The 21794-nt window shown below is 43.4% G+C and overlaps 1 protein-coding gene across 1 annotated transcript in view; it reads right to left on the bottom strand.

Moving 5' to 3' along the window:
• Window positions 1–21794, bottom strand: part of VWA8 (von Willebrand factor A domain containing 8) — a 367266-nt gene that overhangs the window by 20817 nt on the left and 324655 nt on the right. Inside the window, exons 41-42 of the mRNA XM_061133632.1 lie at window positions 6737–6862; window positions 4056–4214 (exon numbers count right to left, since the gene is read on the bottom strand). Of these exons, the coding sequence (XP_060989615.1) occupies window positions 4056–4214; window positions 6737–6862 (285 nt within the window). The remainder of the gene's footprint in view (window positions 1–4055; window positions 4215–6736; window positions 6863–21794) is intronic.

Consider the following 21794-nt stretch of genomic DNA (forward strand, 5'->3'; position numbering starts at 1 on the left):
GCACAAAATCAAAACCGTTAAAGTACTTCCTGTTAAAAATCAAATAGCATAAAACACGATGAAGCTTCAAGCCCTGAAAGACCTTTATTATATCTCAGTGTCTTTCTGAAATTTCACCAGAATTTGACAGTAAATCAAGTATATTTCAATAAAAATGTTTAGAAAGTCAAATATAACTATGTTACCTTCTCAATATTTCTGTGGTTTCACAGGTTTAAAAAATGAGGAAATTCTTTACAGTGTTGTGGCCATTGAAGAGACTCTCACAAGTACACTATATGAACGCATACATGTGGAATCTGAAAGGACTGGCATAGGTGATCTTATTTACAAAGCAGAAATAGAGACACGGACATAGAGAACGTAGAGAACAAACACAGGGGTACCAAAAGGGGAGTTGGGGCGGGGATGAATTGGAAGATCGGGATTGACACATGTGCACTATTGATATGCGTGTGCGCTCAGTCGTGTCCGACTCTTTGCGACCCCATGGACTGTAGCCCACCAGGCTCCTCTGTCTATGGAGTTTTCCAGGCAAGAGTCCTGGAGTGGGGTGCCATTTCTTCCTCCAGGGGATCATCCTGACCCAGGGATCCAACCCACATCTCCCGTGGCTCCTGCATTGACAGGCGGTTTCTTTCACCACTGAGTCACCTCGAAAGCCCCTACACTATTGGTGCTCTTGTCAGTAAGGGTGGCTCACTGCAGCTCTGACGCTCAATGGAAGAAGAAAGGGCTTTGTATTTTGAACCACTTCCCACCCCCTGTGTTTCTTCCACGCCCAAGCACTGAGAAACCGTGACAGAAGATCCCCAACTCTTCTGTTCCCAGAGTTCTTTGTTTCCTTATCTATTATCATCCATCTGGGCTTCCCAGGCTGCCCTAGTGGTAAAGAGCACACCTGCCAATGCAGGAGACATAGGAGATGTGAGTTCCACCCCTGGATCAAGGGGATTCCCTGGAGAAGGAAATGGATACCCACTCCAGGATTCTTGCCTGGAGAATTCCATGGAGAGAGGAGCCTGGCGTGCTATGGTCCACGGGGTCACAAAGAGTTGAACATGACTGAAGTGACTTAGCAAGCACACATAAAATAGATAACTAATGAGCACCTACTGTATACCACAGGGAACTCTACTCAATGCTCTGTGGTGATCTAAAGAGGAAGGAAATCCAAAAGAGAGGGGATATATGTGTGCAGATGGCTGATCACTTTGCTGTACAGTAGAAATGAACACAACATTGTAAAGAAACTATGCCCCAACAAATTTTTTTCAAATAATAAAAAGAAAAATGGGGGGAAAACCCTAAAAAAAAAAAAGAGAGAGAGAGAGACTGTCAGCAAAATACTACTTGAGGATGGTTCCCCAGAGGCGGGTGTCTGGAGAGGTGTGCTCCGCTGTGCCTTTACTATTGCATGCCTCTTGTGGAGCCGTCTGTCAGAATTAATTTTTATAGGCCTCCCTCGAAAGGCTTCAACTCAAGGTTGGCCAGGAACGCTGTACCTCACAGAGCCCTGCTCTTAGCAAGTGCTCAATCGGCATCTGTAATTTTGTTGAATTTAGTTGAAATTCAGCAGGTCATGTGCCAACAGTTTGTATTCTAATTGTCAATCAGAAAGAAAACAAAACAACATCTTGTGAATGCTTGTTTCTTTGATATTATTTCTTTTTTTTGTACAACATGTCCAGTTTGACTAATTGTTTTTCCAGATTACAGACTTTTAACGGTGAGAATTAGACAAACACGAATCTCTCCATATATTCTGCATGTGAGATGCAGTGAAATATCCAACACGCTCCCTCCCCGTTAGCTTGGTCACTTGCTGCCTTCTGTCTCAGCCTTTACCCAGTCCTGGGGAACTCTGTCAGTCTATTTCTTGCTGAACTTCTACTGAATCTTTCTAAAAATCTGAAAGAAATAGCTCCACATACAGAGCAAAAAAAATTATGCTTTTTATACTACAAAAGACCTAAGTTACTTAAAAATGTTAAACCCATATGACATAAAAAAGTACATATACAGTGGAATATTACTCATTCATAAAAGAATGAAATAATGCCTTTTGCAGCAACATGAATAGACCTAGAAATTATTGTACTAAGTGAAGTAAGCCAGACAGAGAAAGACAAATTTCATGTGACATCACTTATATGTAGAATCTTAAAAAAAAGCCAACAAAAAACCAAATGAACTTATCTCCAAAACAGAAAGAGAGTTATACACACAGAATACAAACTTGTGGTTATTAAAGCGGAAAAGGGGAAGAGGGGAGGAATACATTAGGAGGATGGGATTAACACACACACACACACACACACTACTATATATAAAATAGATAAGCAACAAGGACCTACTGTATAAAACAGGGAACTATACTCAATATCATGTAATAATCTACAATGGAAAAGAATATGAAAAAGAATATACATATATATATGAATCACTTTGCTGCATACCTGAAACTAACATGATATTATAAATCAACTATACTTCAACAAAATATTTTAAAAAACACAGAAAAGTAAAAAAAAAAATCAAAACCAAGAAAACCTCATTTGAAGGGAGGGAGGGTGAAGGAAGTAAAGCGCTGAACACTCGTCTGGGAGCCGTAAGGCAGAACAGGGCCGGCCTGGCTGGGCTCGGATCGTGGCACACAGACTCCTGGCAACTGAATCCAAGAGGGCCCTGGGGCAGCTCCGGGGCGCTCACTGGTCACCAGGGGCAGCGCGTTCCAGCTCCTCAGGGAGACAGAGCTGCTCCCCACGGCGAGGGTCCACGCCACACTCGTGTCTGCAGGACGTGGACGCTGGCAGAGTCTCAGGCAGCCTGACAACCCACAGCACTCACTGACTATGCCTGTTCCTCATCCCTTCATTGTAAAAGGAACCTCTCACATAGAGCTCCACGCAAGGGACTCTGGGAGCCTTGCAGCCTTGAAAGTGGGCCCAAAGTCAACGAAGCAACGGGTTTCACAGTCTGCTTCTTGCTGTGTCCATCACAACACACAGACACGGCTCAGCACAGCAATCCGCAGGTGCGGGCGGGATGTCAAACTAAGTCATCGGAGATGGGCTGTTTCTGAAGGATGTGTTTGATCCCCAACGCGGTCGAGAATATTTAGGATAGACTGAATACCCGTGGCCCATGGCTGCACATATATTGCTCCTCTCAACTGAATTACTCAGCACCATGTTCAGGTTATTTGCTCTGGTCAAAGCCAGGAGTGCGGGTGCCCTTCTCAGAGCTCAGGTCTCCAAAGAAGGAGGCAAAGCAAACTCAGCGATGACAAAAGGGATATCATTTAACGGGGACCATTTCTCCTAGGGCAAGCACCTTCACCATCAGCTGGGGAGACTCCTGCCACTGTGTGACCCTCCCTGTGAGCCAAGGCAGAGCAACGCTGAGAACTGTGAGAGGCTGCCTGGTTGGTGACGGAGCAGGAATGGATGGGTGGGTGAGGGGTCCTGGCGTGGGGATGGTGGCCCTGAGAAATCTGGGGAGATGCCTGCCGTGCTTCTATCTGCCTGTTTCTGCTCCTCCCCACTCCACCCCAACGTGCGGCTTCCTGGGTGGCTCAGCGGTAAAGAATCCGCCTGCCGATGCAGGAGTTGCAGGTTCCATCCCTTGGTTGGGAAGATCTCCTGGAGAAGGAAATGGCAACCTGCTTCAGTGTTCTTGCCTGGGAAATCCCATGGACAGAAGAGCCTCGCGGGCTCTAGTCCAGAGAGTGTCAAAAGAACCAGACACGACTGAGTGACTGACAACAACAGCAACACCACAACATCACGGCTAACATCACACAGCTTGTCCAGGACAGTGCTTTTTTCTGTAGCAACTGGTCTTTAGGTCAGGTCTTATCATTTTCTGGTTATTAGAGCAGAGGAAACAGAAGGCTCCCTTTCTCGGTGCTGACAGATGGGTTGATGAGAAGATGAAGACTCTTGTCTGCCCTAGGAGAGCACCCCCCAGCCAACCTCATGTCTTGACTTGGGGTGACTCCTGGGCAGATGGGGTCTGGGACGCTTCTCACCCTCCACAGTTCACACCGTTACCTTAAACTTCTCCTCATAGTTCTCGAAGGCCTCCATGACCATACACACGGCTTCCATCGAGCGCTCGAGCCGGCCATCCACCCCGTTGAAGCGGTACATGCTGCCCGACACGTCTACCACCAGGCGCAGGCGCTTGGGTTTCTGTTGGGGGCTGCCCATCTGAGGGAGGGACGACAGAAAGGCCTTGAGAACCAGAAAACCATCACTGGCTGCCGTTCTGAGGGTCTCACGCCAGCCCCAGGGTGCCAGCTGCCAGGTAGGTGGATCAGCTGTAGGTTGCGCCCTGCACAAGGCTGTCCTGGCAGATGGGGAAGCATGAGTTGGTACTGTTAGGAAACGGGTTGCACACCAGGAGGTGAGCGGTGGGCTTCCCATCAATCACACTACCGCCCAAGCTCTGCCTTATGTCAGATCAGCGGCAACATCAGATTCTCATAGGAGCACAAACCCTACTGTGAACTGTGCATGTGAGCAATCTAGGCTGCGTGCCCTTTATGAGAATCTAATGCCTGATAATCTGATTCTGCAGGAGGAGAAGGGGGCAACAGAGGATGAGATGGCTGGATGGTACCACCAGCTCAATGGACACGAGCTTGAGCAAACTCCGGGAGATAGCGGAAGACTGGGAAGCCTGGTGTGCTGCAGTCCACAGGGCAGCAAAGAATCGGACACGACTTAGCGACTGAATGACAATTATTTCATCATATAATCACAGTGTAATAATAATGGAAATATTAATAAAGTGCACAAGAAACAAAATGTGCTTGAATCATCCCAAAATCATACCCCCACCAACCCTGCCTGGTCCGTGGAAAAATTGTCTTCCATGAAAGCTGTCCCCAGTGCCAAAGAAGTTGGGGACTGCTGATCTACAGAATTTCAGTAAATAGAGCTTCAGATTTGTGTTGGTAGTTGGGGCCATGTGGGGGAGGATTTTCCTTTGGAATATGGTCCTAGGACCAACCTAGTCCAGTAAGACTTCCTTAATGAGACCGATGCCATCTTAAAAACAATAATCAGGAAAGAATATAAACCCCAGTGCGTCATTCTCTCATCAAGCCTTAGAGTCAGTTTCTCTAGGAAGATGGAGCTATTCTGGAAGCCCACAGCAATTTTACCTGTTGTGTAGTGACCTGAAAATCACTTCCACATGGTCTGTAAGAAATGTCAGATTCCTAAAATCAGGGATGTGAGGGGCAGGGGCTTCTCGCAAAGAAGTGAAGGAAAATATCTCTTCCTGTCTTTTGTCTTTAGGAAGCCTTCAGTTTTCTACTCCTTCCAGTTACTGAATTACTGCTTCTTTTTACTTTTCCTGGCATTAAAGGCATGAACGTGGCATCGAACTATAGGTCAGCAACAACCGTCAATTAAAATGTGAAAAGCTTAGGAGTTTCAATTTGGTTTTGGACCCAGGCCTGCCTATGTGCAGAAAGAAAAACAAAAGTATGCTTGTCAGATTTACTTACAAGAAAAAAGGGAGAAAAATTCCAGATTATTCGGTTACTATACACTCGCTGACATGTATGAAAACGAATGAGCAAAGTTAGTCATTTCAAGAAAATTCTGTGGGTACTGGAGTGTAATGGTTGGAGGCAGATTCAGTGTATTTCTTAAAAGCTTGTTGAGTCTGCCTAAATTAGGCATTGCCTAACAGTGCCTCATGCTTGCTTCCATGACGACTCACAATTTCAGATGTATTTAAACACAGTGGTGGACCACAGTGAGTCAGTAAAGAAAGCAGCCGTTGACTCATACCAGCATGGCTCCCCCCCCAACCTCCACCGGCCCCCAGGTCTCATTGGCTACTTAGCAATTCCGGTTATTCGAGGATTTTGGAAGTCACAGAGCCCTCTAAGAGACTCACCTAATTGCCATTTTTTGCCCCTTGTATTACTGCAAATATTTTAGTGTTATGACTGTCTTAAACTTTACACTCTGGGAGAATTCCTTATTTTCTAAAAATTTCTTTGGTTACAGAATGAATACAGATCTTTAAAGGAACAGAACAGCAGAAAACCACTAAGATGGCTCTAGTGTTTCCATCTGCGTCACCCTCTGGGATTCAGGGACACAGGGTGTCGTGCGTTTCCCCTCCAGGGCGCCCTGCTCTGTGTGCTGGGGGCTCATCTGCAAGATGGCAGCGGCCTCTCCGGCTTCCAGCAGCTGCTGGGAGGCACTGGCAGCGCACCAGAGCCGGACGGTGGCCTGTTTATTCCCTCCGCCCCGTCCCGCTGCAGCCCATGGGCGGTTCTCCTTCTGCTGATGGCCGCGGCCCTTGGCAGGCAGCCCTCTCCATGAACCACCTTGTCCAGGTTCCAGTAAGCGCTCTCTCCTCCGCCCTTTCAGACCGAGGGCAGATCCCTGCTGTTGGAAGACCACACTGTCCCTTTTTGGACTTCCTAAACCCCACCCTTACTTTTGTAAACAGTCTTTTTATTAGGTTCCCTCAATTGCTTAATTTGAGTGTGCCTGGTATTTCGTGACTCATGCTGGGATCTTGATTCATATAATAAACAGTGTAATATTTATGCTTTCTTCTAATTAAAAATATATATAATGCTTTCCTTGATGGCCATATTCAGGGTTTGTAGTCTTTTGACTAAAACAGCGACTCCAGGAAGCGTCTGCCTGTGAAGAAGGTCAAACTACAGATCCGAGGCTCCCAGGGCACCCATACTTACCTGTGGCTCCAGCTCACCCCGGCGTTTGTAGATGGCCTTTTCTCCAGTCAGCCCGTCGATGATCTTGGCATCATCTAGCTCCCCAGTAGCTTGGTGTCTTAGCCACTGTCTTTCTTTACCTTTCGCCTACAAAGACACACACATGAATGCTTGCTTTAGTTCTGGAGAGGCCCTGACACATTTTATGCATGAATAACAGGAATCATGGAGCTTCCCTGGTGGCTTAGCGATAAAGAATCTGCCTGCAATGCAGGAGACCAGGGTTCGATCCCTGGATTGGGGAGATCCCCTGGAGAAGGAAATGGCAACCCACTCCAATATTCTTGCCTGGAGAATCCCATGGACAGAGGAGCCTGGTGGGCTATAACAGTCCATGGGGTCGCCACAGAGTCGGACACGACTGAGCGACCAAACAACAACAACAACAGGAAACACACCAGGGATCTTTTCAGTACGTGCTGGTTCTGCATGGGCACAGCTTCATAGAAGGACTGGTTTTGGCTCTGCTGACAAAGAGATGCCCTTTGTGCAGATTTTGTCCATTACATGTGTTTTAACATATGGAAGGACAAGATGAGCTCACGGCACATATGAACAGGATAACGGTATGCAAATGAATGTCTGGAGACGTATGCAATATCTGGAGTGTAATGGTGGTGCATTTCTTATGGACTTCATGTCATGGTTTACTCCTAGAAAATTTATTAGGTAACAAGTTAATCAGCTTGAACTTGTTAGCACTGTCTGCAAGCACAGAGAAAACATAGTCTTCAGATTCTTAAATGTGATCTTCAGATTCTTCCTTTTCAAGAACTTGTTGTTCAAGTTCTCTGTGACTTAGAGTACAAATGGGAACAGCTGAGAACCACAGTATGAAAACATTTTATACCCTACTGACATTCTGATTATCTATATTCAGAAACCTCCTAAATTACTTTTCTAAAGATATTTGCACATAATGCTTAAAACTATGCCCGGTGGACTAAGATGATAGTTAAATGATAAAGAGTCATAATATCCCAATGAAGGCACAGGTTTATCAAAGCTGATATTTACATTAAGAACCCAGACAATGAAATAATATTCAGTGCTAAAAACAAATCAGCTGTCAAGACACAGAACGACATGGAGGTAACTTAAACACATATTACTACGTGAAAGAAGTCCATCTGAAAATGCTACAGCATGTATGGTTCCAACGATACAACATTCTGTAAAAGGGCGAAACTATGGAGAAAGTAAAAGTCAGTGGTTGCCAAGGGTTGGTGGAGAGTGGGGGATGAAAAGGCAAGGCACAGAGGATCTTTAGGGCAGTGAAACTATTCAAGATGATACTGTAATGGCAGATACATGTCATTAGACATTTATCCACAACCACAGAATGTGCAACACTCAGAGTGATTCCTAATGTAAACTACGAACTTTGGGTGATAATATGTCAGTACAGGTTCATCAGTTGGAGCAAATGTACCACATCAGTGGTGGATGTTGGTAATAGGGAAGGGTGTGTGCAGGGGCAGGAGGTATATAGAAATTCTCTGCACTTTCTGCTTAATTTTCTGGGAATCTAAAATTGTTCTAAAACACTGAAGTCTCTTAAAAAATCTAGCTATAAATATAATGATGACTCTTTACTATACTGAGTCTATTTTCATTTCGGCAATGCACTTATCAAGACAAAGAGTGGCTCAGGGTAGAAAAAGCATCAGACTTGGATTCAGCATGTGAAACTTCTAGTTTTGTCTCACTTTGGGCAGTTATTGAGAGTCTCTGTGTCTTTGCAGCCCCGTCTCCAAACTGAGGGGACACTGTGTCTATGAAAGTCTGTTTGAAGTATAACAGTCTACATTTGGGCTTCCGTGGTGGCTCAGATGGTAAAGAATCCACCTGCAATGCGGGAGACCTGGGTTTGATCCCTAGGTTGGGAAGATCCTCTGGAGGAGGGGAGGGCAACCCATTCCAGTCTTCTTGCCTGAAGAATCCCCATGGGCAGAGGAGCCTGACAGGCTGCAGTCCATGGGGTCATAGAGTCGGACATGACTAAGCGACTAAGCACAGCACAGTCTACATTTAATTAGAAGTGAAAGTCACTAGTACTAAGTGGAGGATTTTCCAATTTGTTTTTTTTTTACCCTTTGCCTCTTCCTAATTATATCAAAATAATGACAGTAATATTTTCTCAAGTAACTGGGAATTGTCCCTAATTTGTAAGCTTCTAAGCATTAATCAAAGTCTTAAAAGTGACTTTGAAGCAATGTGTTTTTTTTTTCACTAGTAGATCTCTTCTTCAATAATAGAAATAGCTGAATTGCCTGTTTGCTAAGTGCAACAGATTATGGGGAAAATAACTGCTTAGAAAACCAGTTCACTTCATGTCTATTTTGACATTAGCGTAAATGTAGTTATGTTAAGCTGGTTTGCTATTGATAGTAAACATTTTGAGAGACTTGGGTGGATAATTAGTTACAGGAAACATACTTTGCTTTCCAAAATTCATGTTTCTGCTCCAACATTAGCACTCTCAGCACTCAAAAGAAGCAAAAAACATCCAGAACCACTTAGCAGATATGTAACTGGATGAAAATCTTCCATTATCTGGAGTTTGGTGGGTGGGTGTGGGTGTGGGGTGGGGTGGTGGGATACCAAAAATCTCCTAAATAGCTATCCAAGGCTCTCAGCCATTTTGTTGTTCTCTAAGTTGGGACAGAGTCAGATCTAAGAATACAAGAGACCTGGATTCAATCCCCGGGTTGGGAAGATCCTCTGGAGAAAGAGATGGCAACCCCACTGCAATATTCTTGCCTGGGAAATCCCATGGACAGAGGATACAGTCCATGGGATCACCAAAGAATCAGAGACAACTCAGTGACTAAACAATAACAATCTTCTAAATATATTTATAAAGATCCCACTGTAATGAAGCTATCTGGAGTAATGATGGCTTGTTATTTTAGATATTCCTATATTTGCCTAAAGTATACATTTATCATTTACCAGAAGAACTTTGTCTTCAATTTTCCTTAGTAGGCTTGTGAGATAGAAATCTCACTGGCTAGCTAACTATCAAAGTCACTTCATTATGAGGTAGCTCCTTAAGACTATACAGTAAACAAATGTTAACTCTTTACGAGAGGTTTGCAAAATCCAGTGTTACTGATATCAATTCCTGATCAGTGGTAGGGCACAGAGGCCGCTGTAACAGACAGAAGGCACAAGAAGGGAATTACAGGTGGTGTGAATTTGGGGAAAAGGTCTGACTTAAGAGCAAGAGAACCATGATCCAGTAACAGGTGTGTTAAACAACCAGCCCAACAGCACTGCAAAATTCTTCTTTTGGTATCTATGCTAATAACTGGAAGACTCTGATGCTGGGAAAGACTGAGGGCAAGGAGAGAAGGGGGCAACAGAGGATGTGGTGGTTGGGTGGCATCACTGACTCAATGGACATGAGTTTGTGCAAACTCAAGGTGACGGTGATGGACAGGGAAGCCCGGCGTGCTGTAGTTCATCGGGTTGCAGAGAGTCGGACACAACTTAGCAACTGAACAACAACAACAACAATGCTAATAATTAGTAAACATTAGGATAAAAGGAGGTCCTTTCTAGGGGATCTATTATTGCCCTTAGTAAGGGGGTTATCAAATTACAAAATACTTATTTTTCCCTTATAATATCATGTTTGTCTGCTGTCTCTAGACTGTCCATCACGGAAGAACCTAGAGATCTGGGGTCTTAACTTTCTTATGCTGGTTTGCTTCTTTTCCTGTGCACAGCTATCTTCTTTTAACGTCCTCTCTAGTTTGAAGGCTTTGTTCCCATTCTGTATACCAATAAAAGAAAAAGACTTAATAAAATTTGGGGTGAGAGTGAAGGAAGGGATGTGCTTTTTCCAGTAAATTTGCCACCCACTTTTTTGGGTCAACTTTTAAAATTCAAGTATAATGCTGTGGTACATATACACCATGGAATATTACTCAGCCATTAAAAAGAATTCATTTGAATCAGTTCTAATGAGATGGATGAAACTGGAGCCCATCATACAGAGTGAAGTAAGCCAGAAAGATAAAGATCAATACAGGATACTAATGCATATATATATGGAATTTAGAAAGATGGTAATGATAACCCTATGTGCAAAACAGAAAAAGAGACACAGATGTACAGAACAGAATTTTGGACTCTGTGGGAGAAGGCAAGGGTGGGATGTTTTGAGAGAATAGCATCGAAACATGTATATTATCTAGGGTGAAACAGATCACCAGCCCAGGCTGGATGCATGAGACAAGTGCTCCGGCCTGGTGCACTGGGAAGACCCAGAGGAATCGGGTGGAGAGGGAGGTGGGAGGGGGAATCGGGATGGGGAATACATGTAAATCCACGGCTGATTCATGTCAATGTATGACAAAAACCACTACAATACTGTAAAGTAATTAGCCTCCAACTAATAAAAATAAATGGAAAAAACATTCAAGTATAATATACTCATAATAAAGTGTATAAATCTCAAGTGCAGAGGCAGTGAACTTTAAAAGCAAACACATCCTTGTAACACCTATACCCCGCCGGCCTCCCGGAGTCTCTCTTGGACTTGACCCAGGCCCTGCCAAAGGACCCCTGCCCCCCAACCGCCTGACTTCTATCATCACAGACTAGGTTGGTGCGTTTTTGCATTTCATAAAGTGGGATCAAATAGTATGTACTCTTCTGTGTCTGGCTTCTTTGATTCAACATCGTTCCCGGGAGAGGCACCGACGCTGTTGTGCCCAGCAGCTCTTGATTCTCTGCTCCGCCATGACAATGTCCAATCGTGTGATTTTTGACCATGTGTCACAATTGATATCTCATCTACGACTGTGTTATTTCCAGCTTGGGGTTATGATGAGTAATGTTGCCATGAGTATCTTGACCATGTCTTTTGCAGCAGGTATGCGTGTACTTCAGCTGGGTGGATATGCTGGATAGACTCAGGTTTAGGAGATACTGTTAAATAGGTTTCCAAAGTGGTCTTTCCAGTTTACATTTCCCAGGATCAGTGTATGAGGGCTTCCTTTGTTTGTATCCTCACCAAAACTTGATATTGACAGTTTCTTTTTCTTTTCCTTTTAATTTTAGCCATTCTGGTGGGCGTCTATTCTCTTCTTTAAAATTTTTATTTGGGGATAAATGAATTATTTTTTATTCTGCCTGTCACAGATATTTTTAGAAACATGAACTAGTAGTTTTTGTTTTTGAGAAGTGAAAGAATGTGCTAGGCTTTTGCTCCAGAACTATGGACACAAAGACATTTTTATATAGTAGCACTATTCATTCAAGTATATAACTTGCAGATAAATACAGACAGATAATTTATTATCTATCATCTAGCCAGCCCACCAGTACTTGGAAACTCAAAACAGGAAGAGGCATGTCAGGATGGGTGTTCTTGAAGGCAATGTGCTAGAGGCGGGGAGGCTCTTCAAAACTCTACTGAGGGCTGGAACAGAAATATTGATTATTTTGGTCTGTGTATTTTATGGGATTCATTAAAGTGCTTCTTTAAATAGTAAGTTCCTACTGTATTTAAATATATATTTTTAATTATAACAAAGGGCCAAGACATGTTCTTTATTGTTATTTCTATTGCATGAAGAAAAGTATTCTTGTAAATATGTCCATCTGTTTTGTATTATGTCATAAATTCATACTAATGAGAATTCATTATATATAAAGATAGGTCTCACCAGTAAAAAGTCTACGTTACAGACTTTCTGAAAAAGAAATGTAGTTTTATTACCGTCATGTAAAGAACAGTTAGAGTGCTCAGAGGATGACGTCTTCTGGTTAATTTCATTTTCTGGGAAATAATTTGGTTAACCAGAAAGTACACACAGACTCACACACACACCCCACACATCTATAGCAGTGAGGACACCAGGAGGAATAAACTTGACAAAAACCAATTATCTTGCGGTTTGTGACACTGGGTCTTGTGACTTCAGCACTGAAAGTATTCTGACTCATCTTAAATCTTCACTTATTTGGGTTATGGTTAAGCAAGACTTCTTTTATTTTCTTTGAAAGAGCTGTCATTATAATTATTTGATTTATTTACTTTTGGCTGTGCTGGGTCTTCGCTGTGGCACAGGCTTTTCTCTAGCTGTAGTGAGCAGAGGCTACCCTCCAGTTGTGGCGCGTGGGCTTCTCACTGCGCTGGCTCCTCTGGTTGGGGAGCACCGGCTCTAGGGGTGATGGCTTCAGTTGCACAGACTTCTCACTGTGCTGGCTCCTCTGGTTGGGGAGCACCGGCTCTAGGGGTGACGGCTTCAGTTGCACAGACTTCTCACTGCAGTGACTCCTCTGGTTGGGGAGCACCGGCTCTAGGGGTGACGGCTTCAGTTGCACAGACTTCTCACTGCGGTGGCTCCTCTGGCTGGGGAGCACCGGCTCTAGGGGTGACGGCTTCAGTAGCTGTGGTTCCCGGGCTCTAGAGCACAGTCTCAGTAGTTGTGCACGGGCTTAATTGCTCCGTGCCATGTGGGATCTTCCTGCATCTGGTATCCAACCCATGCCTCCTGCACTGGCAGGCGGATTCTTTTCCGGTGAGCCAACGGGGAAGCCCAAAGACTTCCTTTATCTATAAACTCTACAAGCAAGCCAATCTTCTACTATTCCTTTAGAATTAATGAAAAGAGTAGAAAGGTTTAAGTGGCTTTGTAGAAAGCACATCCATTCTACAGAGTAAAAAAAGTATAGATGACTAATACTAATACTAAATAGATCACTAAATACTTGTTGGGTGAAGAAATAGATATACATGGATATTGAGGACACCTGGGAGCAATGATTTATTTTATTAAACATTAGCTTCTGTTATTTAAACATTTCTCCATGTTTGACTAACATACACTTTTTTGCTATTGACTTGTACCCTTCAAACAAAAAGGATGCTGAATTAAGGTAAACTTCTGTATAGTATTTGTAAAATAACAAATTGTAAACCAATGGAAACAATAAAAAATTTTTTCTTTATGATTCTTGATATTTTGACATAAAATAAAGAGCTATTAAATACCTGTTAGGTTGCTAGTTGCTCTAATGGTGAAATGGTACTGCAAAAAAAAGCAGATAGGGACCTTCCTATTTTAGGGAATTCCCTGTTTCTTGCAGTAACATCTCATTGCCAGGGAAAAACAAAACAAAACAAAACATTCATGATTCATGTATTTAACAAAGATGATTCTTGTTAGAAGAGTGTGTACTATTGGATGATGACAAGGAACTAAACTATTACCCGGGTGACAACATACTGTCATTTTACAATGAGTTGTTATGAGCAACTTCACGTCTCTCCTTCAAGAATTAAAAATTTTTTACTTCAGAAGAGCAGGGAGCTGTATGTAACCATGAGCATGTACAACAGGCAGCTTAAACTCAAGCGTTCAAAACTGGCCCCAGAGCCCATCCTCCACGCTCCCCACGTTCTCTCAACAAGAGGCAATGGGCAACCCCATTCTTTCAGCTGCCCAGGGCACGTATCTGGGAACCGTCTTTGGCTTCTCTCTCCCTCACATCTCACACCTAGACCGCTCCCATAGCCTCTCAACTTTGGCGGCATCTGCCCACCTTGTACCACATCCACGCCAGCCCTGAGTCAGCGGTCACCTCCGCCCACCTGGACCACTTCAACAGCATCCTACTCACTCCCCGCCCTGTCCCCAACCCTTGCCCCCTGACAATCCCCTCTCCACAAAATAACCAGGGGTAATTTATCAAAACATGGGGTTCGAAATATGTTTTAAAAATACCAGCATGATTAAACTCTTAAAAAGCCTGACTTAACTCCAGTTTCTCGAATTGTTTCTAGGAATGAAATAGCATTTGTTTCTCTTCTTTGTCATATGCATTATCATACCTTTTGCTTCCTTCTATTTATGCCAGCTTCATGAGTTTTGTTTAATTTTTGAGATAATATGGGGATTCAGGCCCTATATATTATTTTTATATATTATTTTTAAACTTGCTATTTTTATATTATGTACCTTTAGAAAGCATTATTCTTGATATTTGAACTTTCTTTTCAACATATTTACCACAATTATTTAGACCTGATTCTGTGTTTAACTGCTTCTAATGCTCATTGCTGGTCCTTTAATACCACAGAATTCCCATTCTTTTTTTTTTTTTTTTTAATATTTATTTGGCTACACCCAGTCTTAGTGCGGTATGTGGGATCTAGTTGCCCAACCAGGGATCGAACCTGGACCCCCTGCACTGGGAGCACGAAATCTTAGCCACTGGACCACTAGGGAAGTCCCAAGTTCCCCATTCTCAAGGAATTTGATTCCTTTCTTAACTGGCTAGAATACTGATACATATATATATATATATATATATATATATATATATTATATGTATATATATATAATGTATATACATATTTCACTTCAAAATTATTTCTAAAACAGATACTTAAGTTACATATTTTTAAAGTCTCTGAATATCTGAAAATGTCCTTCTGTCAGTTTTGCACTTCAGCTGAGTAGAGAATTCTTGGGTCACAACTTTTATCCCCTTAGATCCTGCAGACGTTCTTCACAATCTTCTGGTGTTCAATACTTGTAACATGAATTTTTCTATCATGGATGACAGCTTAGTTTTTGTCTGCCTGTTTGCTTTTATATTTTCTTTGTTTTTGAAGTGTTAAATTCCATGAGGCTGTAGTGAGGTGTTTATCTCTTTTCATTAACTTTGCCTGGCACTCAGTAAAGTTCTTTTGATCCATTGACTTAGGCCTGTCTTCAGCTCAGCACATTTTTACTATTACTTGAATTATTGCTTATGTGTGATTTTTGGTGGGCTCTTTGGGAATATTGCTGGCTCATTCAGTATATATTTACTGAGCACTTACCATTAGCTGAGTACGGCTCTACTTGTTGGGAAAGCTCATGGCTCCATATGTTAGCCCTCTGCCCTGTTTTTATTGACCAGCTTTCTTAGAGTTTCTACCTCTACAGGATGGAATAACAATTCGAGTTTTCCATTCACATTAGTAATTAGACTTAAGACTGGATTGAGTCTGTTCTCCCTCCTTTTAATGTAGATTTCAACCTTGGCATTGCATTTTTCATTTTCTTCGAGTCCTTCCTTATGGTATTCAATTCCCTTATTATTCCTGCTTGCCTCTTGGCCAGATCCTTGTAAGATGTCTTATTTCACATACTTCAGGTTTCTTTGAATTGTGAGAACACAAAACAGATGTTTTCTAAAAATCTTTGTTTTCTGAAGAAAATATTCTAGCCTATCGACATCTTCTTCTTCTATATCTTATTATTTATTATTCTATCCTCACTGCAGAATAATTTTATAGATCTCATCTTGTTTAATCTTTTTGTGCTCTTATTCTTGGATGATGAGACGGCTGTTTGGAAATGTTCAACAACAGGTTGGACAGATTCTCCACTTTGTTATTATTAGAAGTCTCCTTGAAGATTTTAGACTGGTATTAGAAGTTGAAGCAAAGCTATAACAATAGCTCAAGAGCTCAGCAGGAAAGGAGCTGGGACTGCGGACAGTCACAGCATGAGCGCTTCATCTCCACATCATTTCTTATTTTGTTTGGAAAGACCATTGCAGTGGGGCCATTTGGCCTTTGTTTGATCTCGTCTTCAAGCCAAGGATAAGTTGAGGCTGGTCTGGCCCCTTTCCCAGGGTTATTGCCTTTCCAGCTTTCTGCTTGTCGTTTTCTGCCACCGTGTAAAACCTAGACCTCCCCGCCCCCATCGGTCCCCAGCGCTGCTGTCAGACACTGCTACTTGGTAGTGACAACCTGGAGGTCAAGAGATCGTCTTGACCTTCTAAGAAAATGAAAAACGCAATGCCAAAGTGGAAATTACATTAAAAGTAGGAAGAACAGACTCAAGCCAGCCTTAAGTCTAATTACTAATGTGAATGGATAACTTTGTTATTTCACACTGTAGAGGTAAAAACCCCAAGGAAGCTGGTGAAAAAAACAGAGCAGAGAGCTAACATATGGAGCCTTCTCACCAGCTCTCGGGGTCTTTCTTTTCCTCCCCGTCTCTCCAAGTAAGAGATGTTAATGTGATTTGTGGTCTTATGGACTCACTTGCTAGTATTGCTGTTTCTTAGGAGTCTGAATTGCCTTTGGTACTACTATTCATAGGGGTCACATTTCATTAAATTTAGCAAAAACTCTTCAGAGCTTCTCGGATGTCACTAACACTCTTCCCTATCACACGGGCTTTCCACTGTTTACACCCTTTTAGTTTTTCAATCCTTCTAATGGTCACCTGTCAAAGACTGAGCTCGATGCCTTTGCTCATAGAGCCTGGAAGTCAGGACTGCATTTCTCGGTGGTGCTCAGTTAAGCTGTCCTCTTACGGCCATGGAGAGGCCACTGCAGCCTGGCGCGCTGCAGTCCATGTCGTCACAAAGAGTTGGACACGACTTGGTGACTGAACAACAACATGGCCACTGATGCCATGAGACGAGTCACTCGTGTGCTGAGAAGCAGTGAAGCAGTAATTAGCATTTACTGCTCTCTCTGGAAATACAGATGCTCCCCGACAGGACTGCCTCCATTTCCCCCTGCTGCACTCCCCCCATCCCCACCCCTCCGCCCCACCCCAAGCAATTCTTTGCTCTCTTGCTGTCACCTTTGTCTACACAGCCTTCCTCTGGGCTTACACTGCTCTGCTATACAGATGACCATAAAAGCACAGAGATATCTGTAAGATATGCAAGCCTGTCTGGTCCTAATCTTGCTCTTGAACTTGAGTCATAACTTAAAATCTTCAAGTATCATGCTTGACGTTTTTCCATGGGTGTCCCAGTAGTGCGGAAACATCAGAACAGCCAGAGCAAACATCTGCTTTCTCCACAAGCCTCTCCTTCTCCTCTGTCCCCGAGGGCTCAAAAACCTCACCATGCCCCTCTCCCCACATTCCATCAGGAACTCTCTGCGGTCCTACCTCCCTACTGTCCATCCCACCCTTTCCTCTTCATTTCAATTACCCTGCTTTGGGTCCTATCACTTCCCACGTGAATAACTGAAGTGATGCTATGATCTGATTTCCTGCCTTCCACTTCTCTCTCCTCTGAGATTATATCCCTTCATGGGCTTCCCAGGTGGCTCAGTGGTAAAGAATCTACCTGCCAATGCAGGAGACACAGGTGACTCGGTTCGATCCCTGGTGTTAGGAAGATCCCCTGGAGGAGGAAATGGCAATCCACTCCAGTGTTCTTGCCTGGAGAATCCCATGGACAGAGGAGCCTGGTGGGCTGCAGTCCACAGGGTCGGTAAGAGTCAGACACGGCTGGGCATGAGCACAGTACTTAAATTATAAAACTTCTTTTTTCTTAGGAAAATGTTATTTATTTGGCTGTGCCCGGTCTTATATGTGAAGTATGGAATCTTTAGTTGAGGCTGGTGGGAGCTAGTTCCCCAACCAGGAATTGAACATGGGTCCCCTGCATTGGGAGCATGGAGTCTTAGCCATTGGGCCACCAGGGAAGTCCCTGCAACTACTTACAGAAGATAAAACCACACTACTCCCTGTCTCAGTCGCTTCCACACTCCTCACTGACTACAAGAGGTAGTCAGCATGGATTCACCTTCTTTCCAGTTTTCTCTCCACCACCCCCTACACACAGGCCCACCCCGAAGCTCTGAGCCCCAGTCATGCTGGAGTCTGTCATTCTCCAAACAGCCTTGTGTTAAAGTCTTTGTCCTCTTCTCATTGGTTCCTTCTATCTTGACCGGAGCTACCCAGACTGCATTTGGTGTGTGAACATTTGTTACTGGTCTGTGATAAAATAGGTCATGTAAATTGATAGTAATCATTTAGAAATTTATATGACAATTTGACAAAGTAATTTTAGGTTTGTTGAACCTAATATGTAGTAATATGGGCTTGGATTTTGTATGCTGGTTTTTTATATCATTTTTTTCAGTAATTCATTTCTATTTTATTATATAAAGTACTAATCTGTTAAAAGGAAAAGAGAATTGAAGAACAAGGTAGCCTTTGTGAGGAGTTACTGGAAACAATCAAGTGGGCTACCGCAGAAATAAGCTTCTTTGCGTGCGTTCTAAGTCACTTCAGTCATGCCTGACTTGTGACCCCATGGGCTGTAGCTTCCTTAGGATCCACTAAACTGGTTATAGGATGTTAGAGAAACACGAACATAAAGGTATTATTTTCCCAATTAACATGTGTGAAGGACTGGTCTTAAAAAAGAAAAAAGTATTCATTTGTGACCAATTGAATAAAAAACAAAACCTGGCCCCTTTCCACAGAAAGTTCGAGAAGCTCTGGTCAAAACCATCTTTCCAACAGCATCCTTAGAAGAGCTGCCAGGTGAAACCTACTTATCCTTCATGGTCCAGCTCAAATGACACCTTCTCTGTGAGCCCTTCCTTACCCGCCCAGCCTAAAAGCTGCTCACACAGCTGCTCCATAACCACAGCATTTAGTGAAAAACTTTCTGAAGCTTTACCAGTTGTGTCTTCTCTTACATCTACATGCATTTCTTCACCAGGTTGGGTGTTGAGGTCAAGAACCATTATGCAAAACAGATATTCAGTCCACTGGGTGAAACATAGTTATTAGAGATTAAATAAAGTGAATGGGGAAATGTTTTCCATTCTTTATCTACCGCAAAGTGGGGGCTCTGAATAAAGTTCCTGACCAGGCATCCACTTGCCTCCCAGCCTCAAAGCCTTTTGCATTTCACACTGAGTGGTAACCTGTCCTTGGCTGGTCCCCAGCTCACACTTGAGATCACACAGTGTCAGCCCTTTCTCTATGCTGTGCCTTCCACTGGGCATTGTTTTCACCCTGGTTTGTCTGGTAAATACTCGTGTGTCCTTCAAGACTCGGGTCACGGATCCTTTCCTTCAAAATCTATCCTAAGATTTCCCTCACGGTCCAGTGGTTGAGAAGCCACCTGCCAGTGTAGAGGGCCCAGGTTCTATCCCTGGTCCGAGAAGACCCCACATGCTTCGGGGCAACTAAGCCCATGAGCCACAACTACTGAGCCCAAGCACCCTTCAGCCCATGCTCCGCAACAAGAGAAGCCACTGCAGTGAGAAGCCCGTGCACCACAACTAAAGTAGCTCCCACTCACCGCAACTGGAGAAAGCCCATGTGCAGCAGCAAAGACCCAGCAGAGCCAAAAATGACGTAAATAAATAAAATGTGAAATCCATCCTTTAATCTCTCTCCTCTGGGCATCCACCGCATTCTCGTGCTTGCTCTCCCCAGACACTTACATATTAAACAGAAATGATCTGTGCAGGTGCCTGTCGTCCCCACGCCTCTAGGCTGGTACCTTTGCTGAGGACGGAGATAATACCTTATTAATCTCTGGGCCCTCAGCGCCAAGCACAGTGCACATCAGTGTTCAAAAACACGATTTATCTTAACAGCATGCCCAGTTTGAACCACTGAAGGAAAAGAAGATAACTGTTGGTCCACGGAGATATCATGCCAGGCAAAACAAATCAGAGAAAGGCTAGTTTAGTCGAGCCTGAGAATGAAACTACGGATGGTTGATTAGGAAAAAAACACTAAAGAGAAGATAGAATTAAACTCAGTGGCTTTTTGTAGAAATGGATATTTTGTTAGGGAAAGCTGGAATCAGAGATTCCGATTCTGAACTGAGTATAACTGGAGTTATTACAGATTCTACTATTCTAACAAGGAAACTCTTGCTATTGATTTGTAAAAGGTTCAATCACCAGGATGCTAAGATATCCCCTGAGGAAGCCAGTCAAGAAGCAAGAGGAGGTTACTGGTGAAAGATGTCTTAATTGAGAAGAGGGACCCACAGCACAACAGAGGGACACGTGGAAGAGGCATTAACTTGGGGCAAGACATTCCCTTTGCTCCGATATCGGTCCAGCCTCCTGGAATCAATGCACAGGTTTCAAGCTGTGCTTGTAAAGTTACCTCAAAGGATGATTTGCTAGTTCCTGGCCAGACCTTGTGCTGCCCACCAAGGAAACATCCCTGGTTACTGGGATTACACAATAACCTCAAGACAGTTGGATGGTATAAGTCAATCAGAACCACGTGGGACTGGCAGGAGATGCCCCAAAGGGGACCAAATCCAGGTCTCCTTGCTTTGGTTGCAAACTACAGATCCATATTCCACAGGAGGCCCTGTCTATCTTTGGCCAGTAGCTATTGTCAATTGCCACTAGGGTTCCAAACTGAAGACCAGAAAGCCCATTTAACACCTTGGTGGATTAAAAAAAAAAGAAAAAAAACTCCCTAAGGGAAACACTTGAAAATATTTTAAGTCACCGTAGTGGATCTGACTTTTCTTCCTTTGACTGATCTTATAAACATAACATTTATCTTAAAGGATTGATGTGAGATTAAATGCAAAATGATGTTTGTAAAAGTAACTATAGCATGGTGCCCAATGAATACCAATCAACACATTAACCAGAAGGGCATTCTGCTTCCTTCAATTAAAAACATATTCTTGTATTTCTTCTTAGAACTGTGAATCTTCCAGTGGCCCTTTTGTTCACAGGGTAAAACCCAGTGTTGCCATGTTCTCATGGCATCCAGGGCTAGATCACCATCTGGTCCTCATGACGTGGCCAGCCTTCTCCCTTGCCATCATCTCCCACCACGCACACAGTCTTCTCGCTCACACTGAATTACGTGCTCCTCTCTGAACTCACTGTGCTCTCCCAGGCCTCAGTGCACTTGTACATGCTGCGTCCTGTGTCAGGAATGTCCTGACTCCTCAACCAGCTGGAAAATTCCTCAGGATCTTTCAAGAGTGAACTCAAGCATTTCATCTTCCATAAAGCCGATTCTCGCTCACCCCGCCAGAAGCGTGCACGTTCTTCTCTGCAGAACTTAGGAAACCGTTTGCTTGTCTTCAAGTTCCTTCTTTGACAGCAAGGACTACATTTTGTTTTTCTGTCCCATCAGTCATTTAAGAAATGAATGAACGATGTGACTACACTTCCTCTTCAGTCTAGGTGCCAGCGCTGTTTGGCATCACCCTCATCTCCTGGGAACCCCTCCTTTTGGCTCTT

This window comes from Dama dama, chromosome 30 (assembly GCF_033118175.1).
Source record: "Dama dama isolate Ldn47 chromosome 30, ASM3311817v1, whole genome shotgun sequence".
Lineage (NCBI taxonomy): Eukaryota > Metazoa > Chordata > Mammalia > Artiodactyla > Cervidae > Dama > Dama dama.